General features: G+C 37.3%; 1 protein-coding gene across 1 annotated transcript; it reads right to left on the bottom strand.

The window, feature by feature from the left end:
• Positions 1-273: 273 nt before the first annotated feature.
• On the bottom strand, positions 274-1,212 carry LOC124983065 (olfactory receptor 6C3-like). The gene has a single exon (XM_047549966.1). It carries the CDS (start codon positions 1,210-1,212, stop codon positions 274-276), a length of 939 nt encoding a protein of 312 aa, XP_047405922.1.
• Positions 1,213-22,346: the final 21,134 nt, after the last annotated feature.

Below are 22,346 nucleotides of genomic sequence, written 5' to 3'. Positions count from 1 at the left end.
ACAAAGTGGCTTAAGTTCTATAGCCATTGTTTTTTTTTTTTTTTTTTTTTTTTTTTTTTTAATTCAAAATTGTAAATCAATGATTACATGGAACTTACAGAGAGCTTTAAAGGGAGACACAACATAGCCACTTGCAGGTTAAAAAGAAAGCTGAAGTCAAGGAGCTCAGCACTGCAGGCAACTGTGGTTTGGTATGGAAGGATAGAGGAGAAGTAAAGTTTCACTATTCTGGTTGAATCTTCACATTGGCACCCATTCAGGTCAATACATATTTCATTTGCTTCTGTAAAATACTACCTTATGAACCAAGTGTTTGAAACTTTGTTTTACTTGCTGGTTCCTCAAAGTGTAAATAAAAGGGTTCAACATGGGAGCAATAGTAGTGTTGAGGATAGCCACTCCTTTGGTCAGTGATGCTCTTTCTTTTGCTGAGGGCTTTACATACATGAATATGCAGCTTCCATAAGAGATGGAGATGACAATCATGTGAGAGGAACAGGTAGAGAAAGCCTTTTTCCTCTGACTGGCAGATGGGATTCTCAGAATGGTGCTAATGATGCATATGTAGGACAGAATCACCAAGGCTAAGGTGAAGAGAAGAGTAACAAAGGCAAAGTAAAAGCCAATCTTCTCTAAAAGCCACGTATCTGAGCATGAGAGTTGCAAGATGGGGAAGTAGTCACAAGAGAAGTGATCAATGACATTGGAAGCACAGAAATCTAACCTGAGGATAAGCATGAGTGGTGGGAAAATGGTCAGGAATCCTGCCAGCCATGAAGCAAAGACAAGCAGGGTGCAGACTTTCTGATTCATGATGGTGGTGTAATGCAGTGGCTTGCAGATGGCCACATAGCGATCATAGGACATAGCAGTTAGAAGGAAAAATTCAGACACACCCATGGAGATGAAGAAATATAATTGAGCTAGACAATTGTTGTAGGAAATGGTTTTGACTTTACTAATTATTGACCCCAAAAATCTGGGGATGGAAACACTGGTGAATGCAATTTCCAAGAAGGAGAAATTCCGCAGGAAGAAATACATAGGAGTCTTTAGATGTGAGTCCAGCAAGGTGAGAATGATGATGGTTAGGTTTCCAGTGATGCTTGACAAGTAAGTTATGAATAAAAAGAGAAAAATCACAGCCTGAAGCTCCGGGTTGTCTGATATACCCAAGAGCACAAACTCTTTAATCACTGTGTGGTTTCTCATTCTGACTTTATTTCTCTTCCAACGAAGTCTATTGGTGAAAAACAAAGCAAATACATAGAACAAGTTTGATGTTAAAGTACTGAAAATTTATATTTGATATTGATACTTGCAAAGAATTTTCTCTAATAAGAATTTTTGCAATACCCACTCATTCCTATTAAAGAAAAAACATACACATCTTCAGTTGAAATCAAACATGGATTACAGACATGTTTTAAGTCCCTCATCAGTAAATTTACATCAAAGCCTGAGGTAGTTTCAAATTTTCTGTTTGTGCAGTATAGTTTTTGAATTACAGATTTCTAAAATATTTATCAAATACCTCTGGAGTTAGACAGACATCATTATCCTATGTACATATATGATTACATGAATGATATGAATCTATATCGTGCACAACCATAGAAACAAAATGATGTACCCCATTTGTGTACAGTGAATCAAAATGCAGTCTGTAAAAATAAAAAAAATTTAAAAACTAAAATAAATAAATAAATAAATAAATAAAAATTGAGATATATTCTTCCAGTTTCCAAGATTATATACTATAAAGACTGAACTATCTAATTTTTAGTTTAAACTGAGGTCATTTACAAAAACAGAAAATTGGTGGGAATTGATGACCTAATCACAGTCACTAAGCTTAAATAGTTGTTTGAGTACTTTTTTTCTCAATATATACTTTTAAACATAACTATGAGAATAAATGAGTTTTAGTCACAGGAAATAGGAGTAGAGTTATCTTGGTTGTAAACAAAAATTCTAAATTTATGGGAAAAAGGTACAGGTCAGAGAAATTAGTTAACATAGGGTTAGATCTCAAGAATAATGTTTTTATATCATTTTATACCCATTATTTAAATTAACAACATTTTAAAATTTTGATTATGTTGACTTTGTCCTGTTACTCTTCAATTTGCCTGAGGAAGAGTCAGAAATCATAAGAAGTTTTCTGTTGCTAAAATATGGTTTTGCCTCCTCTCTTCAAGGTTAAACAATCAGAACAAATATTATTTTCTGTAGGATTTACATTATAGAAATCACATGCTCTACAATATAACCTATATGACTTCTATCTGTCCTGTTCTCTGTTTCCCTAGCCATCAGCAGAATGTCTGTGATAGAAGTTCTCATATGTTTGTTGTAATATTTTCTCTATGTATCATTAATGGGATGTCACAGTAGATGATAAGTATTAAGTATTCTTAATACTTTTTTAAATTTTGATTTTATTTTTCTGTCAATCAGAATTTTCTCTGGGGAATTTGTGTATATTTGTCATGAATATATCAGCAAAACTAGCAACTCAGAGGTGGAAACTATTACTGTAATTTGAACAAAGATTGAAACATATTAAAATGTAAAACTAACAATAACATTTATGGTAAAGTGGAAAGTGCTAATCTGAACATCCTTGTTATTTATTCCAATAGAGTAGATTTTTGTATGACAGAGAGAATAAATTTACTGAAAAATATGGAACATACTTTCTGATATGTCTGATAATGCCATTAAGAAACATAATACAAATTTTTCTTGATTTTCTTAAAATATAAAATTTAATACATTTGTAACATACTTCAGGATGTTTCTTTTCTTTCTTTTTTGTTTCCTTTTTCTATTTTTTTTTCTTGGTCATTTAGCTCAACCTTACCTCTGTCTGTTACACAAAAGCCTCTCACATAGAGAAAGTACAGGCAGAATATCATGGAAGATTAGTCACAGCCTCAATTAGAAGTAAAAAACAAAAATGTTCTCTTTTATATCATTCATGTTTCCACACAGACAGAAACATTGCTCTGACCTGAACTCTAAAACCTCCTCCTGAAAACCTGAATGTTCTTTCTGTAAATTTCCACAGATTACTGCTTTAAGACACTGTAAGGTGAAACATTTCAAATCTCTCTGCATGAGATAAAGATTGAGTACCACACAAAGATAACACAACTGTACCTTCTCTGTGCACTGTATAAACCTCTGAGAGGCTAGATTGAAGAAAGGAAGCATTCCAGTGGAGATAAGTTCAAAGATGTAGTGGTGTCATGAGGAAACTTTCTGGAGAGTGGAGCCATAGAGGGAGATAAAAGCAAAAGAGTTCTAGTCAGCTGGTGCAATCAACCTGTTTTCCCTTTGGCTGTGCCTGATTTTCCTAACATGCACATGGACTTAGGCTACATTCAGGAGATAATGTATTACCAATTCCTTTGGGGTTGGTTAAATTTAGAACTGAGCAAGTCCATGGTGGATGGTATCCATATTGTATTCATTTATATATATCTGCCACCCTAAAGTGGAATGAATGATTAAAGGAAGTATTTTAAAATATTTAAAAACCAGATGAATGGGGTTGGGGTTGTGGCTCAGTGGTAGAGTGCTTCCTAGTACACAGGAAGCACTGGGGTTGATCCTCAGCACCATGTAAAAAATAAGTAAATAAAATAAAGTTATTCTGTCCAGCTACAAAAGAAAATTTAAAAAATCACAAGTACTTCAAGCTTTAGCATTTAATTTTTAATGTTAAAGCTAAGACCTATTGAATTATGAGAATCAAGTGTCACCATACATAAAGTAACTTATGGTTGCTCCTAACACTTCCAAACAAGCGTCCATTTCACTAAAATCTTCAAATTAACCGTATTTTGAATCATTTTGTTTTCTGTATCCTCCTAAAAACACAGTCTCATTTATACTCGTAGAATTTTTTCTTTATATACTAATGTAGTTTTACTACATAGTATATTCTGTAACTTTTATGGTTTCTTTTTCAGTTAATAATGTTTAAAAAAACATTATTCCTTATCAAGTTATTCAGACAGGACTCATTCTTTTTTTTTTTTATTGTAAACAAATGGGATACATCAGAACTCATTCTTTTGTAACAATTGGGTAGAATATCAGAGGGGACTTGTTTATAATGTAATAATTTAATTACTGGCTTGAAATTAGGGCTTATGTTGTCATCAATTTTATATCATTAGTTATGATGTTACAGTACATTTTTATGCATTCCTTTGAATCTGCACAAATGTTGGTGTAACTTTTTGATATTTCAACATTTCTCTGCTATGGACAAGAATGAGTCCTTTACATTGCACCCTAACCAACAGTGGATCTTAGGAATCACTTATGATTTACAAGCAGACAAAAAGATATTCTAATTAATTTAATAGCAAAGGTAGTATGATAAGGACAAGATCATAGTACCTAGGTTTTGAGGTTAAAGAGATCCAGTTTCTTAGCAAACTTGCAAAATTTATTTGCCTTTCATAATAACAGTTTCCTATGCACAAAATGAAAAGATTGGTAGTTCCATGTCATAGGATACTGTAACAATTAAATGAGAGATAATGCACAAAGTGCTTGGCAGAGTAGTTAAGGTAAATATATACTTAGTATATGTGTTATATATCGTAGAAATTTTACATTTTCCAACTAACAGATACTGAATATCTTTAAATATTTGATTTTCTTGTCCACGAATTGACTATTTTGTATTCATTTTCCCTTGAGCTTATTGTCTTATTTATTAGTAAGGGAATTTTATGTATAATATTATGTCTTATGTGTTGCAACATGTTTTCAGAGCCTATAATTATGTTTTAACTTTTTACAGTGTAGTTCAACTGAAGACATTGGGCTGTCTATCATGGATTCTTAGTAGTCTATTTTCTAATGACCTCTTTCTCCACAGACCTCAAATTTATACAAATTCATATTCATGTAAATCTAATACTTCTATGCATATGGTTTCGACATCTATAACTGTTTCTTTAATCTATGCAAGACTTTTTTTTTCAGTACTGGGGATGGACCCAGGATCTCACACATGTTAGACAGTGATCTACTACTGAGCTTCAACCCCAACCCCAGAACTTATTCCTCTATGAGATATAGATCTGTTTTGTTCCCCCAGTGAAAAACCAACTACCCAAACAACTCCATAGTCCCCATAAACATACGAGAACCTGGACCGTGAGTTATCAAAAGCACGAATGTCACTTTTATCTTCTGTTAGCAGCATTTTTATTTCCAAATGCTAAGAAGACCCACATGCAATCTTACAGGTGGGGATGGAATTGAATCTGTTGAACTGCAAAATTGATCTGAGATACTTAAATTTCTTACTTTTCTGGGAAAGAATATTCTTTTTTGCAAAGGCCTGTTGTCCTCTTACCATTTCAGACTCTTTTCATATCATCTATCTACTCTCCTCACTTCTTGCATTCTAGGATATTTGCTTTCTGTTATTTTTTTTTTTATTAATAATACATACTTTCTGTTTTCCCCTCTGAACAGTCACACATGTCCTTCCTGCCTCTTTCTTTCTCTCTGTCTCCCTTTCTCTTAGTTATTGTGTCCAGGGATGGGAGTGTACATCCAGCAGGGCTGCTGGTCAGCCCTCTCACCCAGTCCATCTGTAGACAAATTTGGATGCATTGCACCCTACATTCCACAAGCCTCTGTCCATTGCTGACAGGGAGAGATTTGAGGGAGGAGGCACAGGAGCATCACTGCTTTCTGATTGACCCTGATCAGTCCTAGTTCCCCTACCCCCTCAGCCATGCTCCTTATCCCAGAGACCAGAGCACCTGATTCAAATGAAAATGTCCTTCATTCTTCTCTACTGTGCAGACAAATCAACCAGATGCCATGGCTGTTGTGAGTTTCTACCTAGACTGTGTTACAGTACCACTCTTATGTCCAGACTGATTAATGACATAGGTAGCCACCAATCCAGTGGAAAAGTGAAGACTTTGGTTGTTTGTTCTTGGGTATTCCAAGAACAAGTAGTTTAAGAAAAAGATAACAAAGAAAAAGTATACAGAGTAAAAGACAAAATACAAAGATTAGAGACAGTGATTCCTAGTCTGCTGCTCAGGAAATCCAAACAAAGAGGCTAGTTCTCCACTTTAACTACTTCTGCTGTGAAATGGCAGGACTTTCTACTGGAGAATTGCCAAGACTTTCTTCCTAACTGCCAGTCTTCTATTTCTGAATTTATTTACTGCTCAGATTGGAAATTTGTTAGATAGTGAGGTACGTTTTTCTTCACCTCAGGAGAATATCCTTCAGCTGGTTGGAGGGGAGCTTCTTCTCACACCCCCACCACTGCTGGCAACAAGCCAGAGCATGCCTAATGATGGTGCGGTCCAATGTTTTAATTCTCTTTCTGTTCTGGGAACTGATGTTTTTGATTTTCACCTGGTTGCTAACTTTCTAAGTTTCCTACCAAGATCTTCGCAGTCTTCAGATCTCAGTTTGCTACCACAGAACTGCTCTCATAGTTTACTCTTGGGTAGCTGCTCTGATAGTGTGGCTGCTTCTGATCCGCCATTTTTCTTCCTCCTTCTTATGGCATTTTTAGTAAGGCAGATCCAGTGATGATGAACTCCCTCAGCTTTTATTTCTCTTAGAAGATATTTATTTCCTCTTCAGTTCTGAAGGACTGCTTTACTGGGTGTAATGTTATTAAGAGGTAGTTTTATTTTGTTTTAGCACTTTGAATATATCATTCCACTTCCTTGTGACCTGCAAATTGTACTGAAAAAATCCACTGATTGATGATTGGGCTCACTCATAGGTGACAGGATGCTTTTATCTTGCTGTTTACAAAATTCTCTTTGAATTGTGACAGTTTTATATACCGCTATATAGAGTAATCATCTTTGATATTATCTTCCTTGGGTAATTTGAATGTCATGAATCTGAATATTCATGATTCTCCAAGATTTGGGATATTTTCATCCATTCTTTCTTTGTCTATTCTCCTTCTTTGACCTCTATAATGGACATAGTTTTCCTTTTTTTAAAATTTTTTTGATTTTTAAAATTTATTTTGTGTATTAGTTGTACACAAATGGGGTACAACTGTTGTTTCTCTGATTGGACACTAAGTATAGTCCTATCATATGTGTAATCATACACTTACATAGGCTAATGATGTTTGTCAAATTCTGTTATTTTTCTTTCCCCCCATTGTCTCCCAACCAGTTTTCCTCTATATAATTCATTCTTCCTCCATTTTTACCTCCCTCCCACCCCCTATTAGGTAACATCATCTGCTTGTCAGAGAGATAATCCAGTCTTTGGGTTTTTTAGCATGATATTCTGCAGCTTCATCCATTTGCCTGCAAATGCCATAATTTTATTCTTCTTTATGGCTGAATAACAATCCATTGTGTATATATACCAGTTTCTTTATCCATTCATCTGTTGAAGGGCATCTAGGTTGGTTCCACAATTTAGCTATTGGAATTGAGTTGCTATAAACATTGATGTGGCTGCATTACTGTAGTATGCTAATTTTAAGTCCTTCTGGTATAAACCAAGGAGTGGGATAACTGGGTCAAAAGGTGGGTCCATTCCAAGTTTTTGAGGGTTCTCCACACTGCTTTTCAGAACTGCACTAATTTGCAACCCACCAGCACTGTGTGAATGTGCCTTTTTCCCCACATCCTCACCAACACCATTTTTGCTTGTATTCTTGATAATTGCCATTCTAATTGGGGTGAGATGGAATCTTAGGGTAGTTTTGATTTGCATTTCTCCAATTGCTAGAGATGTTGAACACTTTTTCATATATTTATTTATCACCTATATATCTTCTGTGAAATGTCTGCTCATTTCCTTAGCCTGTTTATTGATTGGGTTATTCATATCCTTGGTGTAAAGTATTTTGAGTCCTTTATAGATTCTGGAGATTAGTGCTCTATCTGAAGAATGTGTGGTAAAGATTTTCGCCCACTCTGTAGGCTCTCTCTTCACATTGTTGATAGTTTACTTTGCTGAGAAAAAACTTTTTAGTTTGAATCTATCCAAATTATTGATTCCTGCCCTTATTTCTTGTGCATTTGGGAGTCATGTTAAGAAAATCTGATCCTAAACTGACATGATGAAGATTTGGACCTACTCTTTCTTCTATAAGGTACAGGGTCTCTGGTCTGATTCCAAGTACCTTGATCCATTTTGAGTTGACTTTTGTGCAGGGTGAAAGATGGGGGTTCAATTTCATTTTGCTGCATATGGATTTCCAGTTTTCCCAGCACCATTTGTTGAAGAGGCTATTTTTTATCCATTGCATGTTTTTGGCCCCTTTGTCTAGTATGAGAAAACTGTATTTATTTGGATTTGTCTCTGTGTCCTCTATTCTGTACCATTGATCTACTTGTCTATTTTGGTGCCAATACCATGCCATTTTTATTACTCTTGCTCTGTAGTATAGTTGAAGGTCTGATATTGTGATACCCTGCTTCACTCTTCCTGCTAAGGATTGCTTTAGTTATTCTGGGTCTATTATTCTTCCAAATGAATTTCATAATTGCTTGCTCTATTTCTATGAGGTAGGTCATTGGGATTTTATTTGGAATTGGATTGAATCTGTATAGTGCCTTTGGTAGTATGACCATTTTGACAATATTAATTCTGCCCATCCAAGAACATGGGAGATCTTTCCACCTTCTAAAGTTTTCTTCAATTTCTTTCTTTAGTGTTCTGTAGTTCTCATTGTAGAGGTCTTTCATCTCTTTTGTGAGATTGATTCCCAAGTATTTTATTTTTTTCGAGGCTATTGTGAATGGGGTGGTTTTCCTAAATTCTCTTTCAGAGTATTCATCACTTATGAATAAAAATGCATTAGATTTATGAGCATTGATTTTTATATCCTGCTACTTTACTGAATTCATTTATGAGTTCTCGAAGTTTTCTGGTGGAATTTTTCAGCTCCTCTAAATATAGAATCATGTCATTGGCAAATAGGGATAGTTTGAGTTCTTCTTTTCCTATTCATATCCCTTTAATTTCTTTGGTATGTCTAATTGCTCTGGCTAGAATTTCAAGGACAATGTTGAATAGAAGTGGTGAAAGAGGGCATCTCTTCCTTGTTCCTGTTTTTAGGGGGAATACTTTCAATTTTTCTCCATTTAGAATAATGGTGGCCATAAGTTTGCATAGATAGCCTTTACAATGTTTAGAAATGTTCCTCCTATTCCTATTTTTTCTAGTGCTTTGAGCATGAAGGGGTGCTGTATTTTATCAAATGATTTTTCTGCATCTATTGAAATAATCATGTGATTCTTAACTTTAATTCTGTTGATGTGATGAATTACGTTTATTGGTTTCTGGATGTTGAACCAACCTTGCATCCCTGGGATGAAACACACTTGATCATGGTGCACTGTCTTTTAAATATGTTTTTGTATGTGATTTGTTGAAATATTGTTAAGAATTTTTGCATCTATTCATTAGGGAAATTGTTCTGAAATTTTCTTTCCTCAATGTGTCTTTTTCTGGTTTGGTATCAGGGTGATATTAGCTTCAAAGAATGAGTTTAGAAGGGTCCCCTCCTCTTCTATTTCATGGAATACTTTAAGGAGTATTGGAATGAGCTTTTATTTAAAGGAGTTGTAGAACTCTGCCGAGAATCCATCTCCTGGATTTTTCTTTTTTTATTGTAAACAAATGGGATACATGTTGTTTCTCTGTTTGTACATGGCGTAAAGGCATACCATTTGTGTAATCATAAATTTACATAGGGGAATGTTGTTTGATTCATTCTGTTATTTTTTCCCTTCCCCCCCACCCCTCCCACCCCTCTTTTCCCTCTACACAGTCCTTCCTTCCTCCATTCTTGCCCCTCTCCCTAAAACTAACTCTAACCCTAACACTAACACCTCCCACCCCCCATTATGTGTCATCATCCACTTATTACCGATATCATTCTTCCTCTGGTTTTTTGAGATTGGCTTATCTCACTTAGCATGATTATCTCCAGTTTCATCCATTTGCCTGCAAATGACATAATTTTATCATTCTTTATGGCTGAGTAATATTCCATTGTATATATATATACCACATTTTCTTTATCCATTCATCAATTGAAGGACATCTAGGTTGGTTCCACAATCTGGCTATTGTGAACTGAGCAGCTATGAACATTGATGTGACTGTATCTCTGTAGTATGCTGATTTTTAGTCCTTTGGGTATAGGCCAAGGAGTGGGATGGCTGGGTCAAATGGTGGTTCCATTCCAAGTTTTCTAAGGAGTCTCCATACTGCTTTGCAGAGTGGCTGCACTAATTTGCAGCCCCACCAGCAATGTATGAGTGTACCTTTCTCCCCACATCCTCGCCAACACCTGTTGTTGCTTGTATTCTTGATAATCACCATTCTAATTGGGGTGAGATGGAATCTTAGGGTGGTTTTGATTTGCATTTCTCTTATTACTAGAGATGTTGAACATTTTTCCATATGTTTGTTGATTACTTGTAGATCTTCTTCTGTGAAGTGTCTATTCATTTCCTTAGCCCATTTGTCGACTGGATTATTTGCATTCTTGGTGTAGAGTTTTTTGAGTTCTTAATAGATTCTGGAGATTAGTGCTCTATCTGAAGTATGATTGGCAAAGATTTTCTCCCACTCTGTAGGCTCTTTCTTCGCATTGCTGATAGTTTCCTTTGCTGAGAGAAAGCTTTTTAGTTTGAATCTATCCCAGTTATTAATTCTTGCTTTTATTTCTTGTGCTATGGGAGTCCTGTTGAGGAAGTCTGGTCCTAAGCCGACATGTTGAAGCTCTGGACCTACTTTTTCTTCTATAAGATGCAAGGTCTCTGGTCTGATTCCGAGATCCTTAATCCATTTTGAGTTTAGTTTCGTGCATGGTGAGAGATATGGGTTTAGTTTCATTCTGTTGCATATGGATTTCCAATTCTCCCAGCACCATTTGTTGAAGAGGCTATCTTTTCTCCATTGCATATTTTTGGCCCCTTTGTCTAGTATGAGAAAATTGTATTTATTTGGGTTTGTGTCCATGTCCTCTATTCTGTACCATTGATCCACCTTTCTATTTTGGTACCAATACCATGCCATTTTTGTTACTATTGCTTTGTAGTAGAGTTGAAGATCTGGTATTGCGATACCCCCTGCTTCACTCTTTCTGCTGAGGATTGCTTTAGCTATTCTGGGTTTTTTCTTCTTCCAGATGAATTTCATAATTGCTTGCTCTATTTCTGTAAGGTACATTATTGGGATTTTAATTGGAATTGCATTGAATCTGTATAGCACTTTTGGTAGTATGGCCATTTTGACAATATGAATTCTTCCTATCCAAGAACATGGGAGATCTTTCCATCTTCTAAGGTTTTCTTTAATTTCTTTCTTTAGTGTTCTGTAGTTCTCATTGTAGAGGTCTTTCACCTCTTTTGTGAGATTGATTCCCAAGTATTTTATTTTTTTCGAAGCTATTGTGAATGGGGTAGTTTTCCTAATTTCTCTTTCTGAAGATTCATCGCTTATGTATAAAAATGCCTTAGATTTATGTGCATTGATCTTATATCCTGCTACTTTGCTGAATTCACTTATGAGATCTAAAAGTTTTCTGGTGGAATTTCCAGGTTCCTCTAAGTATACAATCATATCATCAGCAAATAGGGATAGTTTGAGTTCTTCTTTTCCTATTTGTATCCCTTTAATTTCTTTGGTCTGTCTAATTGCTCTGGCTAGAGTTTCATGGATGATATTGAAGTGGTGAAAGAGGGCATCCCCTGCCTTGTTCCAGTTTTTAGAGGGAACGCTTTCTGTTTTTCACCATTTAGAATGATATTAGCCATGGGCCTAGCATAGATGGCCTTTACAATATTAAGGAATGTTCCCACTATCCCTTTTTTTTCTAGTGTTTTGAGCATGAAGGGGTGCTGTATTTTATCAAATGCTTTTTCTGCATCTATCGAAATAATCATGTGATTCTTGACTTTAAGTCTATTGATATGGTGAATGACATTTATTGATTTCCTGATGTTGAACCAACCTTGTATCCCTGGAATGAAACCCACTTGATCATGGTGCACTATCTTTTTAATGTGTTTTTGTATGCGATTTGCTAAAATTTTGTTGAGAATTTTTGCGTGGATGTTCATTAAGTATATTGGTCTGAAATTTTCTTTCCTCGATGTGTCTCTGTCTGGTTTAGTTATCAGGGTAATATTGGCTTCATAGAATGAGTTTGGGAGGGTTCCCTCCTGTTCTATTTTTGGAATACTTTGAGAAGTATTGGAATGAGCTCTTCTTTAAAGGTTTTGTAGAACTCGGCTGAGAACCCATCTGGTCCTGGACTTTTCTTTGTTGGTAGACTTTTGATGACTTCTTCTATTTCATTACTTGAAATTGGTCTATTTAAATTGTGTATGTCCTCCTCGTTCAGTTTAGGCAATTCATATGTCTCTAGAAACCTGTTGATGTCTTCGAAATTTTCTATTTTTTGGAGTATAGATTTTCAAAATAGCTTCTAATTATGTTTTGTATTTCAGTCGTGTCTGTTGTGATATTTCCTTGTTCATTCTGAATTTTAGTGATTTGGGTTTTGTCTCGTCTTCTCTGTGTTAGTGTGGCTAAAGGTTTATCAATTTTGTTTATTTTTTCGAAGAACCAACTATTTATTTTGTCAATTTTTTGATTGTTTCTTTTGTTTCAATTTCGTTGATTTCAGCTCTGAGTTTAACTATTTCCTGTCTTCTACTACTTTTGGTGTTGGTCTGTTCTTCTTTTTTAGGGCTTTGAGCTGTAGTGTTAGGTCGTTGATTTGTTGAGTTTTACTTCTTTTATTAAATGCGCTCCATGAAATAAATCTTCCTCTAAGTACTGCTTTCATAGTGTCCCAGAGATTTTGATATGATGTTTCTTTGTTCTCATTTACCTCTAAGAATTTTTAAATTTCCTTTCTAATATCTTCTGTTATCCATTCATCATATAATAGCATATTGTTTAATCTCCAGGTGTTGGAGTAGTTTCTGTTTTTTACTCTTTCATTTATTTCTAACTTCAATCCATTATGATCTGATAGAATACAAGGTAGTGTCTCTATCTTCTTGTATTTGCTGACATTAGCTTGTGGCATAATATAGGGTCTATTTTAGAGAAGGATCCATGTGCTGCTGAGAAGAAAGTGCATTTGCTCTTGGTTGGATTTTATATTCTATAAATGTCTGTTAAGTCTAAATTATTGATTGTGTTATTGAGATCTATGGTTTCTTTGTTCAATTTTTGTTTGGAAGATCTGTCCAGTGGTGAGAGAGGCGTGTTAAAATCCCCTAGTTTTATTGTGTTATGGTCTATTTGGTTTCTAAAATTGAGAAGGATTTGTTTAACATACATGGATGAGCCACTGTTTGGGGCATAGATGTTTATGATTATTATATCTTGCTGATTTATGCTTCCCTTAAGCAGTATGAAATGTCCTTCTTTATCCCTTCTGACTAACATTGGCTTGAAGTCCACATTATCTGAAATGAGGATGGATACTCCAGCTTTTTTGCTGAGTCCGTGTGCATGGTATGTTTTTCCCCATCCTTTCACCTTTAGTCTATGGGTATCTCTTTCTATGAGGTGAGTCTCTTGCAGGCAACATATTGTTGGATCTTTCTTTTTAATCCAATCTGCCTGTCTATGTCTTTTGATTGATGAATTCAGGCCATTAACATTCAGGGTTATTACTGAGATATGATTTGTATTCCCGGTCATTTGGTTCATATTTAAAATTTTATTTATTTATTTTTTTATTTTTTGACACATCTTGGTTCCTCCTTTATTTGACTGTTCCTTTAGGATAATTCCTCCCTTTGCTGATTTGCTTCTTTGTTTTTTATCTCTTCCTCATGAAATATTTTGCTGAGAATGTTCTGTAATGCTGGCTTTCTTTTTGTAAATTCTTTTAGCTTTTGTTTATCATGGAATGATTTTATTTCATTGTCAAATTTGAAGGTAAGTTTTGTTGGGTATAAGATTCTTGGTTGGCATCCATTTTCTTTCAGAGCTTGAAAAATGTTGTTCCAGGCCCTTCTAGCTTTTAGGGTCTGGATTGAAAAATCTGCTGATATCCATTTTGGTTTCTCCCTGAATGTAATTTGGTTCTTTTCTCTCACAGCCTTTAAAATTCTGTCTTTATTTTGTATGTTAGGTATTTTCATTATAATGTGCCTTGGTGTGGGTCTGTTGTAATTTTGTGTATTTGGAGTCCTATAAGCCTCTTGGACTTGATTTTCCATTTCATTCTTCTGATTTGGGAAATTTTCTGATATTATTTCATTGAATAGATTGTTCATTCCTTTGGTTTGTTTCTCTAAGCCTTTCTCAATCCCGCTAATTCTCAAATTTGGCCTTTTCATGATATCCCATAGTTCTTGAAGATTCTGTTCATGATTTCTTACCATCTTCTCTGTTTGTTCAACTTTGTTTTCGAGGTTAAATATTTTGTCTTCAATATCTGAAGTTCTGTCTTCCAGGTGTTATATCCTATTGGTTATGCTTTCTAAGGAGTTCTTAATTTGGTTTATTGTTTCCTTCATTTCAAGGATTTCTGTTTGGATTTTTTTTCAATATCTCTAACTCTTTTTTGAAATGATCTTTTGCTTCCTGTATTTGCTCTGTTAACTGTCGATTGGTGCGATCATTCAATGCCTGCATTTGCTCTTTCATCTCATCGTTTGCTTCCCTAATCATTTTAATTATGTACATTCTGAACTCCCTTTCTGTCATTTCTTCTGCCATGCTGTCGTTGGATTTTATTGATGTAACATCTTGATTTGTTTGGGGCATTTTCTTCCCTTGTTTTCTCATATTGTTCAGGAATCAGTGGGTCATTAAGATATTGCAGATTTCCTCTATTGACTTATAATGTCCCTGAAGATTGCTAGTATATCCCCTCTTATCCTTCAGTAGCCTGAAGTCTTGGAGGAAGTTGATAATGCGGAGCTCCACGAAGAAGTTGCCTCTCTAGGGGTGGTGACCCTCAGGTGGCGTATATTCCCTACTAGTGGGCAGAGGTGCCTCCACTTGTTGACCAATGGTCATCCAACGGGGAACTAGGCTGCGGGCTGAGGCAAGGCCTGTTTGTGGCTGTGTCTCTGGTTTTACCGTCCCTGTGGGAAAACCTCACCTGGCAGGGAAGACACTCGGTGGGGACGTCTCGCTGGTCAGTTCCCCTGCTAGAGTTTCCCCTCAATCTACAACTACCGCCTGGGCTGGGCTGTCTTCCTCTGCAATGTTCCCAGGGGCCCGGACCTACCTCCTGGGCCTGGGAGCCTTACACTTCGCAGGCGAGTCTCCTTAGGCTGCCTCTCCCAGAGACTCTGCCCGCAGTCCTAGAAACTTCGCTCCGCCCCTAGGCGTGTAGCTCCTGGGACCCTGCTCTGCACCTAATCGCCTAGCTATGCGGCTCCTCCTCTGAGCCGCCACCTGGAGCCCCATACAATAGCTCCGAGACCCAGAGACCCGCCACACACCTCCTCCTCCGGACAGCCGCCCGGTTTCCGACGCAGTCACTAGGAGTCCAAGCAACTCACTTCGCGTCTCCTTCTCCTGCCAACTGCCCGTAGCCCTAGGCAGTCACTCCAAATCCAAGTGACCCGCCCTGTTCCTCCTCCTCCTTGGGGTAGCCCCCCGGGTGTTCAGGGGCGGTGGCTCCGAGACCAAGTGACCCACCGCGCTCCTCCTCCAGGCAGGCCACCGGAGTTCAGGAGTAGTCGCTTTTAGTCCATTCAACTCACCACTCGCCTCCTCTTCTGGCAACCACCTGTGGCTCTGATGCAGTTACTCCTAGACCAAGTTACCCTCCGCACTTCTCCTCTTCCTTCAGGCAACCTCCCGGTTTTCAGAAGCGGTCGTTCTGAGTTCAAACAGTTCGCCACGCAGCTCCTCCTCTGGCAACCGCCTGTGGCTCTGATGCAGTCACTCCTAGACCAAGCGACCCGCCGTGCTCCTCCTCTTTCTCCAGGCAGCCCCCCGGTGTTCAGAAGCGGTCGTTCTGAGTCCAAACAGCTCTCCACGCAGCTCCTCCTCAGGCTGCCGCCCGGAGCCCCAGTGGTTGCTCCGATTCCAAGCGCTGTTCTGAGCGGCCTCCTCTACAATGATCCCAGTTGTCCGTGTTTACCGCTCCTGTGCGGGGAGGGGCGTCTCGCCGAGCAACTCTACTTCACAAAGTTCCCTGCGTTCCGGGGCTACCGCCCCATCCGGGATGCCTTCCCAACGGGAGAGACTCACCCAGAGGCTTTGAGTTGGTACCAAGTCTCTCACTATCTCCTCTTTTGAATCTTGTGTCCTGGAGCAACGTGAAATGCAGCCGCCTTCTAGTCCACCATCTTGAAAAACCCTGGATTTTTCTTTGTTGGTAGTCTTTTGATGACTTCTTCTGTTTCATTGCTTGAAATTGATCTATTTAAATTGTATATGTCCTCCTGATTCAGTTTGGGTGGATCATATGTACTTAGAAACCTGTTGATGTTTTCAAGATTTTCTGTTTTGTTGGAGTACAGATTCTCAAACTAGCTTCTAATTATGTTTTGTATTTCAATAGTGTCTGTTTTGATATTTCCTTTTTCATCCCACATTTTAGTAATTTGAGTTTTTTTCTCTTCTTCTCTTCATTAGTGTGGCTAAGGGTTTATCGATTTTGTTTATTTTTTTCAAAGAACCAAATTTTATTTTGTCAATTTTTTCAGGTTTTTTTCTTATTTCAATTTCATTTATTTCAACTTTGATTTTAACTATTTTTTGTCTTCTACTACTTTTGGTGTTGATCTGTTCTTCTTTTTCTAGGACTTTGAGCTGTAGTGTTAGGTCGTTTATTTGTTGACTTTTTTCTTCTTTTATTGAATGCACCCATGCAATGATTTTTCCTCTTAGTACTGCTTTCATAGTTTCCCAGAGATTTTGTTATGTTGTATCATTGGTGTTGTTTACCTCTAAGAATTTTTTCCTTCCCACCTGATATCTTCTGTTATCCATGCATCATTCAATAGCATGTTATTTAATCTCCAGGTGTTGGAGTAGTTTCTGTTTTTTTATTTTGTCATTGATTTCTAATTTTATTCCATTATGATCTGATAGAATACAAGATAGTATCTCTATCTTTTTGTATTTGCTAAGAGTAACTTTGTGGAATAACACCTGGTCTATTTTAGAGAAGGATCTATGTGCTGCTGAGAAGAAAGTGTATTCACTCATTCTTGGATGGAATATTCTATATATGTCTGTTAAGTCTAAATTGTCAATGTGTTATTGAGATCTATGGTTTTTTTGTTCAATATTTTTTGGTGGGTCTGTCCAGTGGTGAGAGAGGTATGTTAATGTCACCTAGAATTATTGTGTTGTGGTCTATTTGGTTCCTGGAATTGAGAAGGATTTGTTTACTGTACATGGATGAGCCATTTTTTGGGGCATAAATATTTATGATTGTTATGTCTTGTGGATTTATGCTTCCCTTAAGCAGTATAAAATGTCCTTCTTTATCCTTTTTAAGTAATTTTGGCTTGAAGTCTGCTTTATCTCGTATGAGGATAGATACCCCCACTTTTTTACTGAGACCATATGCATGGTATGTTTTTTCCCATCCTTTCACCTTTAGTCTGTGGGTATCTCTTTCTATGAGATGAGTCTCCGAAGGCAGCACATTGTTGGGTCTTTCTTTTTAATCCAACCTGCCAGTCTATGCCTTTCATTAATGAGTTTCGGCCAATAACATTCAGGGTTATTATTGAGATATGATTTGTATTTGCAGTCATTTTGGCTTATTTTCTGTTTTTCACTTGACTTGGTTTCTCCTTTTTTTGGTTATTTCTTTAGGGTAGTTCCTCCCTATACTGACTTACATCATTGTTTTACACTTCTTTCTCATGGAATATTTTGATGAGAATGTTCTGTAGTGCCGGCTTTCTATTTGTAAATTCTTTTAGCTTTTGTTTATCATGAAAGGATTTTATTTTCTCATCAAATCTGAAGGTAAGTTTTGCTGGATATAGGATTCTTGGTTGGCATCCATTTTCTTTCAGAGCTTGAAAAATGCTGTTCTTGACCCTTCTAGCTTTAGAGTCTGGGTTGAGAAATCTTCTGATATTCCTATTGGTTTCCCCCTGAATGGAAATTAAATTTTTTCTCTTGCAGCATTTAAAATTCTGTCTTTATTTTGTATGTTAGGTATTTTCATTATAATGTGCCTTGTTGTGAGTCTGTTGTAATTTTGTACATTTGGTGTCCTATATATCTCTTATACTTGATTTTCCATTTCATTCTTCTGATTTGGGAAATTTTCTGATATTATTTCATTGAATAGATTGTTCATTCCTTTGGTTTGTTTCTCTGTCCCTTCCTCAATTCCAATAATTCTTAAATTTGGCCTTTTCATGATATCCCATAATTCTTGGAGATTCTGTTCATGATTTCTTACCATCTTCTCTGTTCATTCAACTTTGTTTTCAAAATCAAATATTTTGTCTTCAATATCTGAGGTTCTGTCTTCCAAGTGATCTAGGCTGTTGGTGATGCTTTCTATTGAGTTTTTAATTTGGTTTATTGTTTCCTTCATTTCAAGGATTTCTGTCTGTTTTTTTTTTTTTTTCAGTATCTCTATCTCTTTCTTGAAATGTTATTTTGCTTCCTGCATTTGCTCTTTTAACTGCTGATTGGTGCACTCATTCAATGATTGCATTTTTTCTCTTATTTCATCATTTGCTTCTCTGATCATTTTAATTATGTACATTCTGATCTCCCTTTCAGACATTTCTTCTGCCATGCTGTCATTGAATTTTATTGATGTAGCATCTAGGTTTGTTTGGGACACTTTTTCCCCTTATTTTCTCTTATTATTCATGTATGTTCTCCTCTAGGAGTGCAAATCTGAGGTATTGCAGTTTCCCCCATATAGACTTACAGTGTCCCTGTAGGTTTCCAATACCTTACCTTGAATTGAGAGATCCATATTAGTAGCACACCATATAAAAAATATGAATCCGTATCTCAAATAGCCCCTTTTAAAATATTAACCATATTGTCTTAATAAACAGAGATTATGAGTTTTGTTATTATCTGTATCTTAGCCAATAGGTTTGCAATAAGGACCATGATATCTAATGGTGTACAAAGAGGATGGGGAGGGGTGTAGGATATAATTTAATGAGATAAGAAATGTGTCTATAGAGGTACTACATCATAGGAGAAGTGAAAGCGGAATTAAAAGAAATTGTTTTTTGCATGTGAAAATGGAGAAAGAGTTTCCAAGGAGACAAATAGATAAGAGGAAAATAGAGAGAATGAGAAAAATATTAATGAAAAAGTAAGAATAATAGTAGGTATAATAGGAATAATCATAATATTAGTATTAATAAAAAAACCTACAATAAAACTGTATAGTACTGTTTAAACCTCTTAGTCTTCAGTAGTCTGATGTCTGGGAGGAACTTGATAATGCAGTGACCCAAGAAGGGTGCTGCCACTCTAGTGATGGTTGCTTCCACCTGGAGTATAATCCCTGCTAGTGGTCAGAGGTGCCTCCACGTGTTGACTGATGGTCAACGACAGCACGGGTGCTAGACCCTGGCTAGGGCTGGGCTGGGCTGGGCCTGGTACTCCGAGGCATGGAAGTCTTAAGTGGCAACACTGCCATATTTTTCCTTTTGATAAGATTACTTCTATGATTATAATCAAATATGGTGGGAGCTAAGTCATACGCCTGATTCTAAGTCTTCAGTAGGGTCTTTAGTTGATAGGTCAAACCAGGAGTTTTGGCAGCTGCTGATCCTTCCTTGTCCCTGTATGGATGTGAATGCTTCTAAGACCTCGTCAGTGGAATTGGCACTATAATGAATATTTGCTCCAGGGCACCTTAGTCAAATCCACAGGGAAAGAGAGTGATTCCGAGTCTGTCTGTTCACCACACTTCTATGAGTCTTTTGCGTGGTTCTGTCTGGGCCTGGTAATCCCCATGAAGAGTTGGAGACTGGGGGCATTTTTCATGGGGGAAGCACAGGTTGGAGGGGCTGGAGAGAGCTGGACTGTTCACAGCTCTTAGAGTCCTGAAGTGCATGGGACCAATGGGGCTGCCTACATCAGGTCCAAAAGTTGTTAGAGGGGTGAGAACATTTTGCTATTAGCTTGCCTGGCCAACCAGTCTTGAACACACAAGATAGGAGCTGTCAAACTCTTGACAATCCCACCTATCAACAGAGAAACTTTTAAATGCCAACAGAAACAATGGTTCAATTTTCCATTAAGATGGAGCACCTATCCCTAACATCTCTACCATACTTGAAATCAAGTATTTCTTATACAGGATTGTATTGAGTACCATGATTTATCAATAGTATTTTATAGTTTTGTTGTGTATTCTTATATTTTTACTTCCTTTTCTTTGTATATATTTTTCCTGTCATTAATCTGTCCCTGAATTCTTTCTCTCTTTTCTCCTTCTAATAGTCAAGCTCTATCAATTCTTCTTTCACTCTTTGTATAAATTATTACTTGTATCTTCTCTCCGCTTCCCTCAGAAATTTCACATTCTATACCACTTCTATACTCCTTATCCACCATTAGAAATTGTAAACTTTTTCAACATGTTTACTATTCAATTTTAGACAATAATAAAGTGAGGTACTGGAAACCTTCAGGTACACTCTAAGTCTGCAGGTTAGAAATGATACTGCCTAAGATCCATACTTCTAGATGAGAAAACATGCAAACAACTTGGAAAAACAAGGAAATAAAGCACCCCAAACAAATCAAGATGCTCCAATAATAGACTCTGTTGACAACACCATAGAAGAAACGTTAGAGATGGAGTTTAGAATGTACATTGTTAAACTGATCTTCAAAAAAGAATGGTAAGTGAAATCAGAGAAAAGTTACAGGAAGTGAACGATCACTTTAATAAAGAGGAAGAGATTCTGAAAAAAAGGAGAGATCCTGAAAATGAAGTAATCAATAGACCAAATTAAAAATTTAGTAGACAGCATCACAAACAGACTAGACAACTTGGAAGACAGAACCTCAGGTAATGAAGACATATATGATCTTGAAAACAAAGTTTACCATGGAGAGAAGATGGTAAGAAACTATGAACAGAACTTCCAAGAATTATAGATAACATGGAACGACCAATTTTAAGAGTTATCAGGATAGCAGAAAAAGTGGAGATACAAAGCAAAGTAATACACAATATTTTCAATGACATAATGTCATAAAATTTCCCAAACCTGTAGAATGAAACGGAAAATCAAATACGAGAGGCTTACAGGACCCCAACTGTAACAGCAGACCTGCATTACAATGACAATGTCTAATATATAGAATAACGAATCTTAAAGGGCGTGAGAGAAAAAATTCAAACTTATATGGGGGAAACCAAATTGGATCTCACCTGATTTCTCAACCAGACACTCAAAGTTAAGAGGTCTTAAGTTGCCTGCAGTGGGAGGTGCCTTCCAAGGCTGGCTTCTCAGACCAGACCGCCCAGTGGGAGGTTTTCTACATAGAACCAGCCACAAGTCCCCGAACCAATGGAGAGCTTTGATCTGCAAGCAGCCTCTGGGATCAGGGCAGGGCAGCCAGAGACCTCTTCAGGCGGCTCTGCCCACTCCGGCTGCAGGCTCTCTTCACGGGGCGATCCAAGATGGCGGCCTAGAGGGAGACTGCACCCCCAGTCGCTCCAGAACCCAGGAGTTAAGAAGGGGAGGCATTGAGAGATTCGAACTGAAATAGAGCCACAGGTGAGTCTGCCCACTGGGTAAAGCTCGGACCGGGTGGCAGGCCCAGATAGAGGTGGCTTATCGGAGCAGGGCAGGGCAGCTAGAGTCTTCCCAAGGTAGCCTTCCACACTCCGGCAGTGGGCTCCTCCCACACGGCCAGCTGCACGGTGCAGGCCCACAGTGAGAGAGTTTCCGCACAGAACCAGTTCGAAACCGTGGAACCAGTAGGGGGCTAGGGGCAGTTTTCTTCGGATGTGCTGCTTTATCAGATTCCTCCAAGACATCAGGCTACTGAAGGCTGGGAGGTGATACACTGGAAATCTACCGGGACACTATAAGCCAATAGCGGAAAACTGCAATATCTCAGGGTCCCACTGACAGCTGACCAATATGAGAAAACAAGGGAAGAAAATGTCCCAAACAAACCTAGATACTACATCAATAAAACCCAATGACAGCACAGCAGAAGAAATGTCAGAAAGGGAGTTCAGAATGTACGTAATTAAAACGATCAGGGAAGCTAATGAGGAGATGAAAGAGCAAATGCAGGCATTGAAGGAGGAGATGAAAGAGCAAATGCAGGCATTAAATGATCGCACCAATCAACAGTTAAAAGAGCAAATACGGGAAGCG

Source organism: Sciurus carolinensis, chromosome 4 (assembly GCF_902686445.1).
Source record: "Sciurus carolinensis chromosome 4, mSciCar1.2, whole genome shotgun sequence".
Lineage (NCBI taxonomy): Eukaryota > Metazoa > Chordata > Mammalia > Rodentia > Sciuridae > Sciurus > Sciurus carolinensis.
This window is presented reverse-complemented; position numbering and strand designations above follow the sequence as displayed.

Excerpts from the sequence above, each read along its gene's own strand:
- LOC124983065 (XM_047549966.1), bottom strand. The coding sequence starts at position 1,212 with ATGAGAAACCACACAGTGATTAAAGAGTTTGTGCTCTTGGGTATATCA.